This window comes from Aquila chrysaetos, chromosome 6 (genome assembly GCF_900496995.4).
Source record: "Aquila chrysaetos chrysaetos chromosome 6, bAquChr1.4, whole genome shotgun sequence".
Taxonomy (NCBI): Eukaryota; Metazoa; Chordata; class Aves; order Accipitriformes; family Accipitridae; genus Aquila; species Aquila chrysaetos.
The window spans coordinates 29,794,329-29,813,814 of NC_044009.1; the positions used below are offsets into that span (position 1 = coordinate 29,794,329).

Genomic DNA, 19,486 nt, shown 5'->3' on the forward strand with positions numbered 1-19,486 from the left:
CTGTTGATGAACTTACACCAGTTGATAGAGTGGGAGTGGTTGGCTATTTGTGGTGGGGACTTCATTCCATTCCTGCCAGAACCTGAAGTCTTTATCATGCTGAAGTAATTTAGCTATTCTAAATTTGGCCAAAAAATTGGCTGACAATTTTCAAGGTAAATAGTTGCCCAAGTGACAACTTATCTTTCATCTGCTGGTATCTTGTGAGGCTTTGGTCTAACATCTGTTAGGTAAAACAGTCTAAACCCCCAAACAGACAAAATTAAAAATGGAGTATTTACAGTTTTACTTGCGGGGATGGTTGTTTCAATGTTTTAATGCTTCTGGTGAAGTAGTGCAGAATGCTACTTAAAGCATAGCTTTCTTCTGGCATCTAGAACTTTATAAAAAGTTCTGGCTGGTTTTTAGTGTTACACAACTTAGTTATTTCACTTTCTTTTTTAAGTTCCAGTTTTTAACCTTATTAATTTTACTTCCAGTTATGCACTTTTTCCTTCTAAGGCATTCTTTATACCAAGATTTTGAGAGAAGGGCATGGTGGTGTTATGAAATTGAATCTGATTATTAAAAAAAGTCTTATGAAATGCATAAAGTAAACTGAAGAAGTGATGTTAAGTAAATATTTTCATCTGACAACATCCCATTTACATTTGAGGCATTTAGTTTGCATGTTTTAAAATCAAAATAGTTAAAAACAATTCCCTCACTGTTTTATTTTTTTATATGAAAAATTAAATTGGAAACTGACAAATTTAAGTTAGTGCAGGAATTAGCTATTCATGTATCAATCTTGTGTAAATAGTTTGCTTTCAGCATGCTTAAATTACATTCCTTATTTTCTCATCATTTTCAAAGGAAATTAATAAATTGTGAAAGAATTAGACAATCATGCTTGTATGTGTTTCACAATCTTGCTTATAACAGCATATACTCAATTACCTCACTTCAAGTGTAAGAAAGTTTGCATAACTTCCGTTAGTCTGATTACTACTTTAATGTAGTATCTACTGCTGTGGAATAGAACTGTGTTTTTCTTCAAATTCTTGAAAAGATTGAATTGTCACATCCTTCCTCTATGTCTGTACTTAATGTGCTTTTCTGCTCTGTGTTCCAAAACAGCTCAGAGTGTAATTCATTTTCTTACAGCCCATGGTGGTGAGGTGAAACTTTGTTTTATGTATGTTACTCTTACATGAATATTCTGTCATGTATGCTGGGTGTCTGGTGATGCAACTTAGATTCTTAAGGTTAAGGAGGTTAGCCTGAGTTATCTTAAGCTCAGATATCCTCAGGATGTTCACAAAAGAATATATTCTCAAGTTTCAGGTACTCGTTCCTTTTTCATTTTTCAGATACCTTTTTTACAAAATACTCCTGAAGCAAAAGGAAAACTCTCTTATACCTGTGGGGATGTATGGCAAGTATCCATGAAGTGAAAGAGGCAAGGGATTTTATTTCCAGTGCTGCTTCAACTTAAAAAGAAGGCTGGAAACTCATCCTCTGTCTTTTTGCAGTCTCGGCGCTTTAGGTCCATTGTTTCAGGTTCTGTGCAGTTTTCTTGCCTTTTGAACCTCTTGGCAGGATCACATACTTTGGTTTTGATCTCTCAAGCTAACTTGTCAGTATCCGAAGTTTCTACCAAGGACAATGACAATCTTTTCATAATGCCAGGAATGCTCACCGGGATCCTAGTTGTGATTGCCCTCTTGAAGATAAGGCTGGGTTGTAGATGGGTTGTCTTTCGCTGCTTGTAGAAGGCATGGTTTTTTAAAAGGTAGTAATTTTTAAGGACAAATGGGGGAAAAAAAATATACACATTGTCAGTGACGTGTCCTCATTATTTATCATACAGAAATGATAGTTCTTAATCTGCATTTAAACTTCATGCCAGTTTTTAATCCATGTATTCCATGTATGTTTTGTACTTCATTTTTCTCAATCAAAATGTTTTACTGTATCCTAATAAGTCACTTGCTGTGCAGAACTCTGAAGTATATTACATCAACAATGGTGTCATCATTGATTTAAAAAAAAAATTACTTTTGAATCTAATTGTTCCTGTAATCCCATTTTGAGTGGCATTAATTCTTCCCCTACTTCTTTGAGTCTTTTTTTACCCTTTTTCAGTATTATCACAGTGCTAGCTTTTTTCTAACCCACTGGAGCATTCACATGGTCAAAGGCTTGCAGCATTAAAACTGCAGAGAGCTCTTCAGCCTTCTCTTAAAATTATTGAATGAAAATTATCCTAATCTGTTGATTTATTAAGTGTTTATTTCAATAGCTGTTTTTACATCTTCCTGACTTACTGTCAGTGGGAAGCTTTTCATTCTCATCTAGTGATAGGACCGTTATTTGGCTTTTACCCAAATACAGAACAGAAATACTTGTTGAACAGTTCTGCCTTCCTGCATTACTGCTGACAATTCTGTTGTTTGACCCTAGCAGCAGTCTAATACTCTTTTATGTAGGAATGCTTAACCCCGCTGGTCACAGAATTCTCTATGTCCTCCTGCTTTTCTTACCTATTTCTGCAGTTCCTGGCTTCTTCTATATCGAGCATGATCAACTCTTCTTCCCGCTTTCTAGTTATCCCCTCTTATATTTTCAACTATGGGAAAAAAGAAAAAAATAAGGGCATGCTGCAGCAGGCATTACTGTCCATAAGAATCCAAAATCTTGAGAATCTGTAGACAACACATCTCAAAGAACTGCAGTTACTGTAGGGTAAGTAACTGTTCTTTGATGCATATGTGTTGTGGTAGCGCTGGCTTAAGTACTTTCGTGATTCAAATTTTTAAATAATCAGCTTACAATAATGCATAGGATCACTTGGAAGTACAGTATGTGGCATTTCTTGCAAGAAAAGAATCTATAGCTGCATTTTTAATCATTTTGCTGGTACTGCTTAAATACTTAGTACTGTGAGGTCTTCCTCTTAGACTTGGACACAACAATGGTTTTCCTCAGAAACTTAAAATCTGATTTAGAGCTATTGAAACTAGATGACAGTCTTTTCTTCTGAGCTGAGGTTCACAGGTATTTCAAGATGACATTCTGTAGTGTATCTTCTGTTGCCTTGTAATTTATTACATAATAAAAATGCCTAAATTCACACTTAAGTTTTGGGGAACAAATCAGAGTAGAAATCATTAACCTTGTTGAGCTCCTGTCTGAAAGACTTGCACAGCTGGCCAGTTAGTAGGGAGAGTTTAATTTAGATAGTTTTGTTTAGGAAGCTTAGTTTAGATGGGAATGAATAAAGAGAGTGTCTAAGAAAGTTGAACATCTTTATTAAAGCTTCCTCACATCCAGAGATTAAGGCAAGATGAGTCAAGATACTGAGGGAATGTGGGTTGCACTGTATAGAAAACTGAAAACAAAATTAACAAGAGAAGATGGGAATTTACATCTGTTTTCTTGGGAGGGGTGGGAAGGGAAGCATCTATTTGGAAAAATAAATGAATAGGCATGACTGATTACAAGACATTGAAACTGCAGACAGTCAATTTGTGATGCTGTGAGGAAATTGGTGTGAAGGTATGTGCAGTGCTGCTGCAAATCTCTTTTCAGTTGAAAGGCCATATTTCTGCTTTTCAGATCAGGAACTTGTAGAGTTTAGCTGAGTGAAATGGCAGGGTGGCTTTCAGCATCTAGGAAAAGCAGCTGAACTAGAAGCCCGCAGTTTGGAGACAGTTACAGGTAATGTTGAGAATGCCTTTATGTGACATTGTGCAGAGGCAGATACATCAAAAAATTAAAGGGGTGGCATAGTTCTCAAATGAAGCGTTTTTGCACTGCATCCTCCTCCCTTCCCAGTTTATCCCTGTTTCTGTGGCTGTTGGTAAACTAATAACTTCTGTCATAGATGAAGAAAACAGCATTTTCTTCAAGTCCTAGTTGAAACAGACCAAGATAGAACATGAAGCTTAACTGATGCATTCATCTGATACATGGTGAAGTAGGTAAATGACCTGGCTGTATCAGTGGGCAGCAGTAATTCTCTCCACACTAGATTATAGTTGAAATGCACTCAAGAATAGTTTAAGCTGTATTTACATCTGCATAGTTTCATCCTGTCAGTTTAGTTATTCTTCTCTGAAGCGCTTTAAACAAATCTCTTAGTTATTGTTTTTATTTGCCAAATACACTTGAACTTGCTGCATATTGTAGTCAGCTCTGGGCTTTCTGTGACTATGAAATACTACCTTTGGAACAAAATTGTACACCAAGATCCCAATTTCCATCCTCTAGAGGAAAGCAAAACCTAAAACAAAACTAGCTCACTAGATACCAAGAACAATTTGAAGAGAATATATGGTTTTCAGAATCAGTAGGCAGTTTGAAACAGTATCTGTCTGAATTTCCCCTTCATACTTACCTAGTACTAGGTGTTGAACTTAAGAAGTAAGGGCATACAGAAATTTGAAAGCATGAAAATAAAATAGTAGTAAAGAAAACGTAACCTTCATTTAGCCTGTGTTTACTTGGTAGAAAACAAAAGTTGCCTCAAATTTACCAATGTTTGCATTGGCTTGTCGTGACTTCAGGGATTATGTAAATTTTTTTAGGCCCAATTTTTTGCAGAGTATGTGTAAAACCTAGTATTCTGTCAGTTGAAGCTGAATTAGGGCAGAGCACGTCCAGAGGAACACCAAGGGAGGAATGTGGAGTCGTTGCTATCTGTATGAATTTGCATAATCTCCAGTTCTATTGCCCTGGAGAAGACTCTTATCTTTTGCTCTTCTCCATGGTTTGCCCCTTCTACTCCTTCATTTTCTTACTGTTTAAATTACAGTGACATCCCCTCCTCCCCCCAAAAATAGTGATGGAATTTTCCCTCATGCAATAATGTAAAACCTGCTTGGAGGGCAACAGACTCATTGGTTCTAAGGACCTTGTTAAGGCAATCAGATTCGCTACGGGATTTGATACAGTCCACTCCCTGATATACTGCATCCTGGAGAGGCTAGATAAACACTTCATATTTTGGTATTTATTTAATTTTGTTTTATTTAAAGTATAATCTACATAATTAGGTATTAAAAAGTCCTGTCTATAAATTGGCAGTTCATATTGTACTTTTCTGTGTGCCTGGAGTAGAAGATGGTCCTTCTGAGGAATACCTAAAGCAATAGCTACACTTTTTGCCTTACCAAGATAACCAGGAAGAGCACAAAATTACAAACACAGTACTACTTTGACTTCATTTCAGTTTTGCATTTTTAAAAATAATACCATAAACTATTGTATGTCTATGCAAATTGTTATTTCTTCCAGTATCCTCAACTCTTAGGAGTGTTTTGTCTGTCCCTCTTTTTTTGTCCAAATAATTTTCTCATTTATGTCTCCACCATTGTAAAACTATTACGAGCCTTTGCGCTGCTGCGATAGTGGTGGTGATTGGGAGGGACTGCGAATAGAGAGATGCTGATGAAAAAAAGTGGAAGGAACTCATGATAAAGGTTAGCAAAGCAGAACAAACATTGCATGAGTTGAAGGTATAAAGTCCTGGATACTGGTGTGCAGTAAGAGACATTCGGGACATGTTTCTATTGTTAGGTGTATCTCTGTTATTAGAGTGTGAATTTGGTGTGTCAGTGTAACAGGAGAAATCATATGTTATATGGAATGTTTGACTTCAGTAGTGGAGTTGGGTCTTGGGTGCACAGATCCATACCCTAATTTGATCCATTGATCTTTGCTAGGACATGTTGATATCTCTTTTGAAGTATGTGTATGCAGTGCTAACTGGATTCAGCTGCTGACTTTACAAACTCACTATATGCCAGTGTCTAACATTAGTAAGTTCATAATGAAATTATCTTCTTAATACAGTGTTTTATTTTATTAACATTACTTTAATTCTTATTTTAAATAAAAACAGAATTTATAGAATGTATGTTTTGTGGAACATTTGATTGGTAAAAGAATTTTGAGTACGGTGCATAACATATCCGGTCCTAAAGAACTGCTTGGAGGCTTGAACTGGCCTGTGCTGGCAGTGTTGCCACTTTGCTGTATTCAGATTCCTATTATGTGCCCGTTGCATAAGAGTAAATTAGGCTTTTGCCTTATTCTAAAGTTGCTGTAAGTGAATGTATTAGTATACTTAATAGTATCCAATTTGAAAGATCAATTCTATAAACTCTTCGTGTGCTGTGTAGTGTTTTAATCTTTACTAATGTAAAATGAATTTTATATATAAAAAGTATATACAAATTATTATAGATAATAAAATTATTTCATAGGTGAATCCCAGAAAATGACTTAATTTGGCAGGAAAGTTAGTTTGATGGCTAATACAGAAGACTAGAAGTCACCGCAGAGGTTTTCTAGGTTTTTGTGTGAAAGGTACTTGTTATGTTGCTGTCTGAAATTCTGAACTTCTTATGGTAACAGTGAAGCTCAGTGTGCAGGTGACTTGGGACAAGCTTACCACAGTAGTTCTGCTGAATGTTACCACATGCATAAAGAGCCAGCAAAAGTGAGTGTGCTAGCTCCTGGATTCCCATAGCTCAGAGGCTGTCATATTCATGCAAACTTAATTTCTAGCATTGACTTTTGCAGCCAAACCAGATAAATATTCTAGACTTCCTTGTTTCTGACCTGGAATTCTCTTGCCAATGCGGTTGTTTCCTAGAGAATTATTTTAACGTTAGTTACATCAGTGATGTGGTTTACAGCACAGTCCTGCAAATGGTTATACATGTGCAAGTGAAAGGAAGGCAAACTGTGGTGTTGGGAAAGACCGGACTGAGACTTTATTAGCACGAAGCAAATTTTTGTGTGTAGCTACATCCTTTGTCTCTAAACAGATGAATGTTGGACATGATTTGAAAGGTAGACCAGGTAACTTACTCTTTATATGTTTTATCATTAATGTCTTTCCTGATCTGTGCTGAGGTAGGATGCTGTTTATGATCTGACCCAGCACAGTTTTTGTTACATTTTATCATGCAATCTCTGCAGCTTTGTCTTCATTCTACAGATGATGGCTGATGCACTGACTCCCAGAAAGAATTTAGAGTGGCCACAGTCCTCAGTTAAGGTTTCAGTGTTTGAGTGGGGTTTGTTAAGGATAAAAATCTACATCATAACTGCAGTTTATTCTACATTGTTCCCTAAATGTTTTCTTCTCTATGTATAGTGGAAAAAGCATAAATTTGAGGTGAGAAGGGGAAAATGGAACAAAGCCATGAATATTTTTTTTGTTTTGCTTGGATATCTTGGTCGTTCTTAGGTCAAAACCTTTTATTTAGTTGATTTCTCATATTACTTCATATATCACTGTGCATACTGAAAACTTATGAAAATCATCCAGAAAAGCTGTTTCTACTACATGTCACATGAATTGAGAAATCCTGTGGAAACATAAATGGCTATTCAGGATCATTTGAAACATGCGTTTACATTTTTTTCAACTTCTGTCCAACCTCTGGTTCCTCCGTTTTTCCCCAAGTTTCAAGCAAGCAATATCCTCCTGGTGACAGCAATCCCTACCAAGAACAGTTCAAACTTAAACTTTAATACTTCATTATAGCTTGTCTTTAACTTTGAAATGTATAGTAAGATAAACTTTTAAAATACATTACAGGTTACAAGGGCACAGAAGCAATGTCAGTATGCACTGAAGGATGTTGACTTTTGACTGACATAGTGCTCCCAACAGTAAAAAGATTTGATCATTATGGTTTCCTTCTCTGTATTTAATGGGCTACTTATGGATCTGTGTTTGTTCTTTTCCTCAGATATTAGGATTAAAGAAGAGGAGCCTGATCCAGAAGAGTGGCAGCTCAGTGGTGATTCTACATTGAATACCAATGATCTAACACATTTGAGAGTGCAGGTGGTAGATGAGGAAGGGGACCAACCACATCAAGAGGGAAAAAGACTGCGACGAGTAGCTTGCACATGTCCCAACTGCAAAGAAGGTGGTGGAAGGTATGTAATGTTTAGTGTCATGTAATGGATGTAATGATGAAAACAAATAATGTGTGAGGAAAAAAGGAGCCTTAGTTAACAGCAGTAGTCTGCAGTGAGAGAAAACTAGAGGCTTATGCAAAAGAGCTTATGCAACAAAGGACTGCCACCTTTATTTCTGGGTTTGCAGATGGACGAGCAGATTATTCCATCTTCTCTGAGTTACTGCATTGAGATTAACAGGAAAAATCTGGAGTTAGATGCCACCTAGTACAAGTGAGGGGGGTAGACCATTGCCCTAAATAATATGAAAATGAAATATTTTGGAATATGCACATCCGTGATTGGCTTCCTATCATATGTCAAGGACTTGATTAAATTCTGCGTTCCTGCATTTCCTTACTGATTGAGCATTTTTTTTCCACAGTTTGATTGCTTTAGAGTGTTACAAAAATACAGTTATCCTGGTTTTCTTATTCACTGGTTTCCTAATAAAAACAAGGTTTGTATAATAACTCTAAATACCAAATTTTGAATTGGCTGATTGTTTTCAGTCAAAGTTAGTGGAGATTTGGCTAACAAAGAGGTACTAAGTAAAACTTCGGGGCTGCATAGGAAGCCATGTTTTATTATTCTACATCTCATGGAAGTATTCTTCAGCTTTTTGTTACTATAAAGATTTTATTCTATTCCAAAACGCTTCGTTTTAAACATCTCGATTATGGATATAAGAGAGGAAGTAGGGATAATAGGCTGCCTTTTACAAGTGAAAATATTTAGGTGTATTTGTGCTTGATATAATTGTGCGGGGGCTTCTTTCCAGTACACTAAAATTTGTCCATTTTGATAATAGTTGCTTCTCTAAAGTGGAAATCTCTATTTATGTGAGAACTACAGTGTAAATTACTGAGTTCTCTTTAAAGAACCTGTCAGTGTCCTATGGCTCTAAGAGTTCTAATAGTACTGACTGAATATGTCTGTTGTCAAGTCTCTTGTGGGTTTTTTGCTGTATATTCTAGATACCTTCTTTGCAAGCACAGAGAGATAATATCTTAGGCAGCCATGACGAGTAAATATTAAGTATTTAAGACAAATACACTTTCATACATTTACATCACAAATGAAGCTAGTGATAATATCTGCAGCTAAGGTTATACAGCATCTTTGTCCATCAGCTTCCTCTTGTTAAGTTCCTATGTGTAGTTCACCAAAACCTGGCACAGACATTTCTAAGTACTTGGTGAACCTTGGGTCTGCCATGAAGATCTGCCCAAAGTATGCCCTGGGTTGAGATTTGCTTCAGTCTGGGAGAAAACTTTGAAAATGTGATTTGCACTGGCTGTACTCTTAGGAAACACAGAGATTTCACATGTTCCATCTTCCCTCGTGCTCTATTCCAAACTACAGTGGCTTTAATTTAGAGACATCTTTACTTTAAAATCCTTTTCCTTCTAAGTGGAGTTGCTATAACACCAAATTTTAAAGTTGAAGCCCAAGAGAGAATCTTTTTGAGAGATGGTTTTGATGAAGCCTGAAGAAGAGCGTAGTCTGACTGAAACTCAGATATGGGAATTTGGGAAGGAGTTGAGATAAGTGCTAGGACAGAGTTTAGATAGGTAAGAATCTGAAATCCACTGTAAAGGAAGGACTGGACACATCAAATGTACAAAGTAAGCAGGAAAACTAGGACAGGAAGTCAGGATGTGAGAAGAATTAGAACTGGAATAGAAACAGGATAATGAAGGAGACAATGGTGGGGAAACAGAAAAAGAGTGAAAGTGCCTACAGTTGCTAGAGCAACTTTCCCACTGTAATGTAGAATTCCTTCAGAGTCTAGCAAAAAGGAGTAAGCCCACTTGGAGGAGTATTTACCTTCTCCCTCTGATACATGTTGATCATATCCCATAGCTGCTACAGTTACTTGTTTATCTCTAGTGCTGTAATTCTGAGTTTTGATTTGTCTTTCAACTCCACTGATGACTCATGGAGTTTCAGATAATAGGACATTTGGTTTTATAAATTTCTTCAGATAGCATCCACAATTCTGAAAATGATGTTAAGGTTGCAAAACTGAAAACTTGGAAGTTGGCAAATGCCAAAGTTAAGATATCCTGGGCAACTTTAATTTAATCCCTTGTGCTTATGCATTATAATTTTGTTTCTAATTTCATGACTGCATACTGTTTTTTTCATATGACCCCAATGCCATTCAGCATATAGGATGGATGTACAGCAAGTGAATCAGGGCTGTGTAATGATTGGCACCTGCTTCACTTATTGCAGAAATTGGAAGGCATTTAGGGAATGAGATACGGGACTGCAGCAACAGGGCTCTCAAGTTTTGGAGGTATTTATCTATCCGCCCCACCTTTTTCACTGCAGAAGTACTGAGTTCATTCCTGTAAAGAAGTCAATTGAGCTGAATTGTGAACATTTACAGTACTCTAAGAAAATATGCTTCTGCTGTATTGAACTTGACACCTCAAGCTGGTGGGTGTTTCACAATTTTGGCCTTAATCTCTCTCTACCTCATATTTGGATGTATGAAATATTTGTACTAGTTCAAGTTCACTATACAGGAGTGTTGCAAGATGATAAATTCATTAATGTTTGTGAACTGCTTAGGCACTGTGAGTGTTGTGAGTACCCATGATGAGGAAAAGAAAAGCCTGGGGAAATGAATAATTCTGTATTTAAGGTAGTACTTAAATAATATGTAACTAGTAATACAAGAAAAGCACATTAAATCAGTATGAAAAAGCTGAATAGCATTTCACTCAACGAATACTATCTTTCCTATGCACTGAATGGGGTAGGAGAAGGTAGTACATGGCTTCATATATGCAGACTTCATCATAATTTCATCTTTTGTGTAGCCTTAGTTTTGGCATTTCTTGTCTTCTCTGTTCTCTGGATGCAAAGGGGAGTTGAGGGGTTCTTTCTGCTTTTTGTTGTTGGCTTTTGTTGGGTTTTTTTTACTCTCGATACAGAATTAGTCCTTGCAGTCTTGAAAGGATTTCTATTCATAGCAGTCCTGTGAAGTAGGAAGCCACTATTATCTTTACCTTACTTGGCAGGGGAAGGTAGGAAAGGAACAGGATGATGTGTTAGACATGTAAATTAAAACCTTATAGCCTCAATCTTATATAGTAAATGGGGGATAAGCAAATGGAGGGGGCGAGGGGGGGGAGAGAGAGATGTACCTCAAAAGATAACTCTGATCCCAAACAGGCTGTATTAGGCTTCTAGCTTAGGGTGTCTGAAGTTAGGTGGAAAGTTCACCCTACTCTCAGTTACATGTGGAGATTTCACCCTCCTCGATTACATCTGGAATTACATTGAGATGTAACTACTACTCCCTGGATCTATAGAGGAACAGTGCTTCTAAGTACCATTTCAGGTACGTAACTCTAAAACACACGTTCTGAAAATAACTAATAAGTGTATGTTTTACCCTTGAAATACTTGATGTTCCTCCTGGAAGTACTGCTGGACTGAAAGTCCAGTTACTCATTGGATAAAGGTGTCTCCTGCTGAAACCGTTGCATTCTTCATGGTTAACTGAGAAATGTGGTTTCCAGTCTTTATAAAGCTAAAATGTACTATGAAAATACTTAAATAGTAATTGATTTGAAGGCTCCAGTCGAGGAGTAGGCCTGAGTCGTATCCTTTTACTCAGTGATGATGGTTATTGGCCAGTGCAGCTTGAAAGGCTTCTTAGCATGACGTGTTAGGGCATACTGCCAGACTGTCACAGCTGCAAAGCGTCCAGATAGAATTTGGCTCATATCCAGTCAGTTTAGAGCACACATGAAGCAAACGTGCAGATAGATGCCTATATGAAGCTTTGTAGAATAAATACACGTAGTTAGTCATTCACAGTAGTCTTGCGGATTTTGTTCTGTGAATCCCTAACTTTCTCCTCGCTTTGAACTTCGGAGTCCACTAAGAAACTCTGTCACCAGTTAGGTGAGGTGCTTAGAATTATGTATGCTACATTGCTTGTGCACAGTAAGCTGACCATGAGTTGAACCTTGGTTTCCTTCAGTCTAGACCAAAGGTACAATTAAGCAACTTCAAATGATTGACTTAGGAATCTGAAAATTATTCTAAGGGAATTTTGATGTGATTTCATGTCATTTGTGTCACATTTATGTATTGTATCATGCATAGTTACAAAATATTTGTACTGATTATTGCAAAGGGGAAGACTATAGTATATTTGGAGGAGGTGTGAGGATGAAATACCAAATAAAAAAAAAATATTCTATATACAGAGTATATTCTTAAGTGCAGAAATACATTTTGTTATAATAAGTGCAGGCTGAGCACTTTTTAGGGTTACTTGGATTTGGACAGGCAAATAAAGACACAGGATAGTGGGATCCAGTGGAGAATTCTTTCAGTTACTAAGACTGTATAATGGAGAAAGAGCCATGGGTGTTCCTTTGCCTTGCACCGTAATTGCTGGATGTCTTGAGCCACCAAACAAGAGGACCTGAAGTAGAGCTGTCTAGAACTGAATCATTAGATGAAGGTGAACATAGAGCCTGAAAACTGTGGAACTGGTTGCAGTAAGGCAAAAGGAGGAATACAAAAATTTCTTCCTTGGAATTTGGGGAGCTGGGTGTTTTGGGCTGATAGATGAATGCTATTGGAACTGTTACAGGTACAGTGAGTTTTGTGTGGTGGCCTAGCCATCTGCAGAGGCTGAGAAACCAGGAAAGAAAGGGGGCAATCTAAAGACATTTTGCTAAATGCCTTTGAGATTGGCTGAATGTTCAAAACCTGTGAAGCTTTTCCATAGGTAGCATAGTACAAAGTTAAATGCCTGACATTACAGTTAATTTTGCTTTTTAATCTTGGCTTGACAGAAGGGCATGGAAGAGTGTGAACCTGACAGTTTAGATGTAGCAAAGCTTACCAAAAATAGATGTTTCAGCTAAGGTAGGAGATGTAAAAAAGGCAGTGTTTGTCATGGTCCGAAGTGATCTGCTTTTGGGACATTTGAGAAAAGAAAATTAAGTCAAAAGTATTCTTGCCAAGCATAATAATGATGGAAGAGCTTAAGATGTCAGGTCAGATGTCAGAGAATGTTTTGCATGAAACTTACAAACAAGCTGGATGAAACAGGCAGGTGAAATTTCTGTGAGGCTAAGGATTGACGGGTGGCAATAAAACAAAAAAAAATTAGATAGATAAGCAGAATCTCTTCTGTCACCATATCCATAGGCTCATAATGAGTCTACTGCTACCACAGCAGTGTCAAAAGCCTTCCAGACTCTCTACTTCTACTGCCATTGAATTTGTTCTGAAGTCAAAACGTACATTGTCATGACAAATAATTAGTATGTAAAAGTGATAGATTTTTTTCTCCTGAGACAAAATGACTAATGAAGCACTATGAAGATTGGTCTATATTAAGACTTCTTAGAAACGTTTTCTAGGACTTAACTAGATTTTATCTTCTTACTTTTCTGGGCTGTCTGGAATGTTTTAGCTGCATATGTGCTTAGGTTGGAATTCCCTTTAGATGCTGTGAGTTTTTAGAGTGAGTTAATTTCTGTGCCTGTTCAGAAATGCTTGCTCCAAGTGCTAACTTGTTAAAGTGTATATGCATTTTACCCTGAACCCTCGTTAGATGTAACCCAGAATTGTTCTGAATGCAGGGATGAGAATCTAGGTCTAATAGTTGCTTGGCAAATCCTTCAGCCACTGGATGGTTAAGCAGAAGTTGAGCACCCAATTTAAGGAAAAAAATTGCCTTGAGGAGGCAACTGAAAATTGTATAATCAGCCATGGAGGATGGAGTGCCCAAGACTGTGATTTCGGAACCCACTTAAGCTGTTCTAAGTTAACATTGCTGATGAATAAGGTGGCCTGATCCTTGGCTGCATTTTCCAATCTCCTCCGTCATACCAGCATTTACCATTCATATAGCTGCATTGTCAGCCGGATCTATTCCCTGGAGTGCCCGTTTCGGCAGCAGCAAGCACTTAAATTGGCTAAAATCAATCATGATGCCCTGCACTGGCCAGACTGATCTTTTTCTCTGGGTCTTCAGACGCTTTTACATCTCTCTGGTGATTTTATTTAAAAAAAAAAAAAATAATTTTTTTTTTAAAAAGTTAGGCTTTTCTGTAAGGTGCTTTCCCTGAATCAATCACCTACCATTTCAGTGAGGCAGCATCATAAAATAGGCATCAAGCTCAGTAGTATGGATTATACTATCTGTGAATTATTTGTTCATTTTGATGGATTTTTTTTTTTTTTTTTCTGAAATGCCAAGGAATTAATTTAAATGTCACCAATATCAGCTGTTTCACTGCCACTCCTTTTAGTGGAAATATTCAGGTTAGTATGCTTGTCTTCCAACCTCAAACCGCTTCTCAGGTTTCCCCAAGATGCCAAAAGTCCCATCTGTTCTCTTCCCAGTTGCCAAAATCTTGTTTCCATTTTGGCAATTGCAGTCATTTGTGTTTTTCTTTGCCAAAACTGTCTTTGGTATGGTAAAAACTGAAACTAGGAGAAATTTAAAATATGGGCACTTCAGCATCAAAGTAGTACAAACTGCTGTAATGACTGTATTTCCAACTTTGTATACATGTATGCTTGCTAAAGATTACACTTCTATCATTTAAATTTCACATGCTGTTGAATTTATAGTTAGTTGCAGAATCAGGGTAGTATTATAGAGTTTAGTTCCAGCTTCTTATGGAGTGTACTGGACTCTGGTTGTATTTTAAACAAAAATGGGAAGCTGCTCAGTTTTGTTTGCAGATCTGTTGGCATATATAACCCCTCTTGTATGTATGACCGGTATTTAGGAGGAATGTATTAGAATGAATAACTTCTTTTTTTATTTTTTAACAGAGGCTCCAACTTGGGAAAAAAGAAGCAACACATTTGTCACATACCAGGGTGTGGCAAAGTATATGGAAAAACTTCACATTTGAGAGCTCATCTCCGCTGGCATTCTGGAGAGCGTCCATTTGTTTGTACTTGGATGTTCTGTGGCAAAAGGTTCACTCGCAGCGATGAGCTTCAGCGACACCGAAGAACGCACACAGGTTTTCAGTCTTTGATTCTGGTGCATTTAACTAAAGATGTGTCATGGAGAGGGCTTGGATAAGTAACTTTTAAGAGGAGAACAGATCTTTGTATTGGATGGATTTTAATGTAGCATGACCTTTCTAAAATCAGTTAACATTTAGAGCTATGTATACACTTTAGTTTCTTTGGTAGGTTTGAGGAAGGAAAACAGCTACCTTTTTTGATTCAGAACTGACATTTAAGCTAATATTTAATATAGCTTAATCAGAATCCTTTGATTCAGGTTCAGCAGTGCATTTCATTTTTTTGAACCAGATTAAAACTGTTGTTCCAGCTTAAAACTTAAATAATTTTCTCTCATTTTAAAAAAAGAAAAATAAAAATAGAGGGCTAGATGTCCAAGAGATTAGACATCATTCACAAAATCAAGGAAGAGCATGTGATGGTGCATCATTCTACATCTTCTGGTTTCATGGTTAGACCACCTGTTAGGGACTCCAGGTTCACATTTCTCCTTTTGTCTGACACAAAGAAAAGAAATTAGTCTAGATCTTCCACCTCTTCAAGGAGCAGTTTGTTTCAAATCTATTGTCTGTATTACCTATTTTCCTACAAACTGAACCCATAATTACATTCTGCAGGATGCTTACCTTTTAAAATTAGACTATTTGAAAAACCCAGTGACAACAGATAAAATAATTTATGTGCTTATCAGCATTTACATTGCTTAGAAAACTGTCTTTGCAATGTCTATGAAAAATAGTTCATGTTTTGTACCCAATGGTATGCTTTTGTTAGACGTGTTGGATGCTTGAACCCAAGCTGGGATGTTATGGTCTGTCTGGATGGACAGCCAGATGGGTTTAAAAAACAGAAGCCAGTTGAATGATCCAGCTCAGAGGGTCTGGTTAATGGTTCCTAGTGTACCTGCATACCAATAAAAAGTAGAGAACTGCAGGGATCTATCCTTTGATCTGTTTTAACATCTTTATCACTGGCCTGGAGGAGGCAACAGAGTGCACTCTTCTTAGGTTTGCGGATGACACCAGACTGGGGTGACCGGTCAATGCATTTGAGGGCAAGGCTGCTCTTCAGAGGGACTGAGGCTGAAGGAATGGGCTGACTGGAACCTTATGAAATTCAGCAAGGATAAACACAAAGTACTGCACCTGGGTTGAAATTAACCCTTGCAGAAACACAGGCTGAGCACTGACTAGTTGGGAAGCAGCTCTACTGAAAAGTACCTGGGAGTCTTGATAGACAATCAGAACATGAGCAAGAGCCAGCAGCAGAGATGGCCAGGGCTGTATGAACAGGAGCAGAGACACTAGTTCTAGGGAAGTGATAATCCTCCCCTTCTCAGCACTGGCTAGACTGCATCTAGAATATTGCATCTCGTTTTCAGCCCCCAATTTAAGAAAGACATTGATCAACAGGATTGAGTTCACTAAAGGGTGACCAAGATGATCAGGAAGCTGGAGCATTTGCCTTATGAGGAGAGGCTATAGGAACTGGCCTTATTCAGCTGCACAAAGAGAACAGTAAGGGCAGGGGGGAGCTTAGTAGCAACCATCTAGTACCTGCAAGGCCACCATTAAGAAGACAAAGAAAGACTTTCCATGGTGGTGCATTGGTGGGAGGATGAGAGACAACAGACATAAGTTGAAACAAGAGCAGTTCAGACCAGATATAAATAAAAACTTTTTCATTGTGAGGACAGCCAAGCACTGAAACAGGATGCCCAGAGAGTTTCTGTAGCCTCCATCTTTAAAGGTTTTCAAGACCAAACTGGATAAATTCCTGAGCAAACAGGTCTGACCTTATAGCTGACCCTGCTTAGAGAGAGATCAGACTAGAGACCTCCAGAGGTCCCTTCAAACCTGAATTACCCTATGATCTTGTTTGTCAGTCTCAAGTGTGATTCTGCAGGAGCTTATATAGTCTTCCCTGTCCATCATTTGGCAGGTTTTGTTCTCCTCTTAAATGTTATTTATTGGTAATAATTGCAGTGAAACTTAGCAGCCTGAGGATATGAGATAGCAATATTCTTTAGCTTGCCTGAAAGATCTCCCCAAACTCAGGGAGACACAGAAAAATAAATCAATTCTTTTAAAGGATTTGTATGTCTAGAAATTTAACACACAAGTTTGTCAAGTTGGAACACTTTTTTCTTCAGTATAGATGTTGTTAGAATTCTGACTCTAAAAGGCAGTAAGTTATCCCAGTTTTTGGTGTATGTGTGATATTTTTAATGTTCTGGAAAACATTTTTTTTTCTTGTCTTCTGTGACAGGTGAGAAGAAATTTGTCTGTCCAGAATGTTCAAAACGCTTTATGAGAAGTGACCACCTTGCCAAACACATTAAAACACATCAGAATAAAAAAGGTATTCACTCTAGCAGTACAGTGCTGGCATCAGTAGAAGCAACACCTGATGATACTTTGATTACTGCAGGAGGAACAACACTTATCCTTGCAAATATTCAACAAGGTTCTGTTTCAGGAATAGGAACTGTTAATACATCTGGCACCAGCAATCAGGATATTCTTACCAACACTGAAATACCTTTACAGCTTGTCACAGTTTCGGGAAACGAGACAATGGAGTAAATATTACACAAGATACCTATTAATTGTGGTTATTTTTATACAGTAGTGAGAAGAATATTGTTCCTAAGTTCTTAGATATCTTTTTATTGATGTGCAAAAATTTTTGGATTGACAGTAACTTGGTTATACATGACACTGAAATGCCTTACTTTGTATGATATTCCATAGTATATTAAAATGGTAAAATTGCATGGGTTTTGTAGGTACTTTTGGAATCTAGAAGAGATGAAATTTTACCAAGTTATATTAAAAAAAAAAAAGAATTTAACAATGGAAATGGTAGTCTAACCAAATGCATCAATCCTGTGTGGTTTAGTGTAAAAAAATGAGAACATGTTGGTATTTATCTATTGTAAGATAAAAGAAGTTGATGGGTGAAAAGAAATCATGTTATGATAAAAGAAATTTTGTAATTTTCTTGATGACTGGAATTTTTATTATGCATAACTGACAAATCAAGTTTCCAAGCAAATGTTACATAGTATAGGCTTTACTTAGCTCATCAACTTGTCATTTTGAAGCTAATTATTTTAATTAGGTTAACTATGTACAATATTTTAAGCATTACTCTTGTAAGATTTTGAAAACTACATTTTAACATGGAACTCTAGGGATAGTCACCTTTTAAATCCTATTGAAAAGCCATGTTTAAGATTTAATTTGCCAAAATGATGTCTTGTTAATATTCTTTCAATAACCAAGGTGGGCAATATAACCAATGTTTAAAAAGCTTAAAATGTTTAAAAAAAAAATATGTATAGGTTGAGGCATTTGGGTGGTAAGGCAAATGTTATAGTGAGGTATATCCCTTCTTTTGAACATTGGAGGACCAAAAATAAGGTGTATTGCGTCTCAGCAGTGATTTTTATCAAATCTTTTTCCAAAAAAACATCTGTCTGCCAGGGCCTTAAAAGCCATCATGTAAATTACCAGTAAAATATAACATATGCAAATACAACAGAAAAATCACTTCCATATTGACAGTACTCCCAAACATATGGATATAGTCATAGTGAACTAGGGGTTTTATGAGGTTTTTATTTGTTTGTTGTTTAGTTTTTGGTTAGTCAATCTGCATTTAAATATCAGCCATCTTTCCTTTTTTGCTTCTTCCCTTAAAAATTGTATGTATCCAGTACATTTAACTGATAAACATATATGTTTTTTATTATGCTGAATTTTCTTTTTATTTTTTAATTACTGTTTATATTTTCAATTATAGAAAAATGTACAAAATGAAGTTATATAGCCAGTCTGTAAGTGCTATACCATTTTCAAAAAATGTACAACAATAATTACTGCAGTTCACCTATTTACAAACATTTGGAAATCTGTTCATTTGTTATTCTTAAAACCACCTCAAATTTAAAGGCTACCTTATTGTACGTTTAAAGTGTATTATAACAGTGTGGTAGTTAATAAAACACTATTTTTTTTTCTTTTGACTTGAGTTTACTGTAATTCTTGTTAACTAAAAAGTTGTAATTTCATAATACATCTTGATAGCCTGAGATGTTTTATTATTTTGCACTGGATGGTGGGAAGTAGAAATGGTGTTTCCTTTCCTTACGGGCAAGGAGATAATAATACACCACCTCCTCGCTCTCAGCCCCATCTGTATGTGCACGGACATGCATGTGCTGTATACTATGTTGGTGTAGTGGTAACTTTTCTGACCTTATGCTGAGCAGGCACGAAGGAAACATAGGCCGTATCCTATAGAATATGAAAATAAAGTAGCATTTAAGTCCTCTGACACCTATATGCCACAGTACAGACAGTCTTCATAGGGAACTGTGGCTAAAAGGGATGTTTTTCAGGTGGACTAAGAAAGACCAGTGAGAACTGTGAGATTAAAGAGTGATGGTTGTATATGATGCTATAATGAAACTGAAAAGCTT

General features: G+C 36.9%; 1 protein-coding gene across 2 annotated transcripts in view; it reads left to right on the plus strand.

The window, feature by feature from the left end:
• The window catches only part of SP3 (Sp3 transcription factor), a 36,179-nt gene extending 17,149 nt beyond the window's left edge, over positions 1 to 19,030 (plus strand). For both annotated transcript variants that reach the window (XM_030016875.2, XM_030016876.2), the window contains 3 exons: positions 7,752 to 7,944; positions 14,797 to 14,993; positions 17,269 to 19,030. In XM_030016875.2, coding sequence (XP_029872735.1) covers positions 7,752 to 7,944; positions 14,797 to 14,993; positions 17,269 to 17,585 — 707 coding nt within the window. In that variant the 3' untranslated portion in view covers positions 17,586 to 19,030. The remainder of the gene's footprint in view (positions 1 to 7,751; positions 7,945 to 14,796; positions 14,994 to 17,268) is intronic.
• The last annotated feature ends 456 nt before the right edge of the window (positions 19,031 to 19,486 follow it).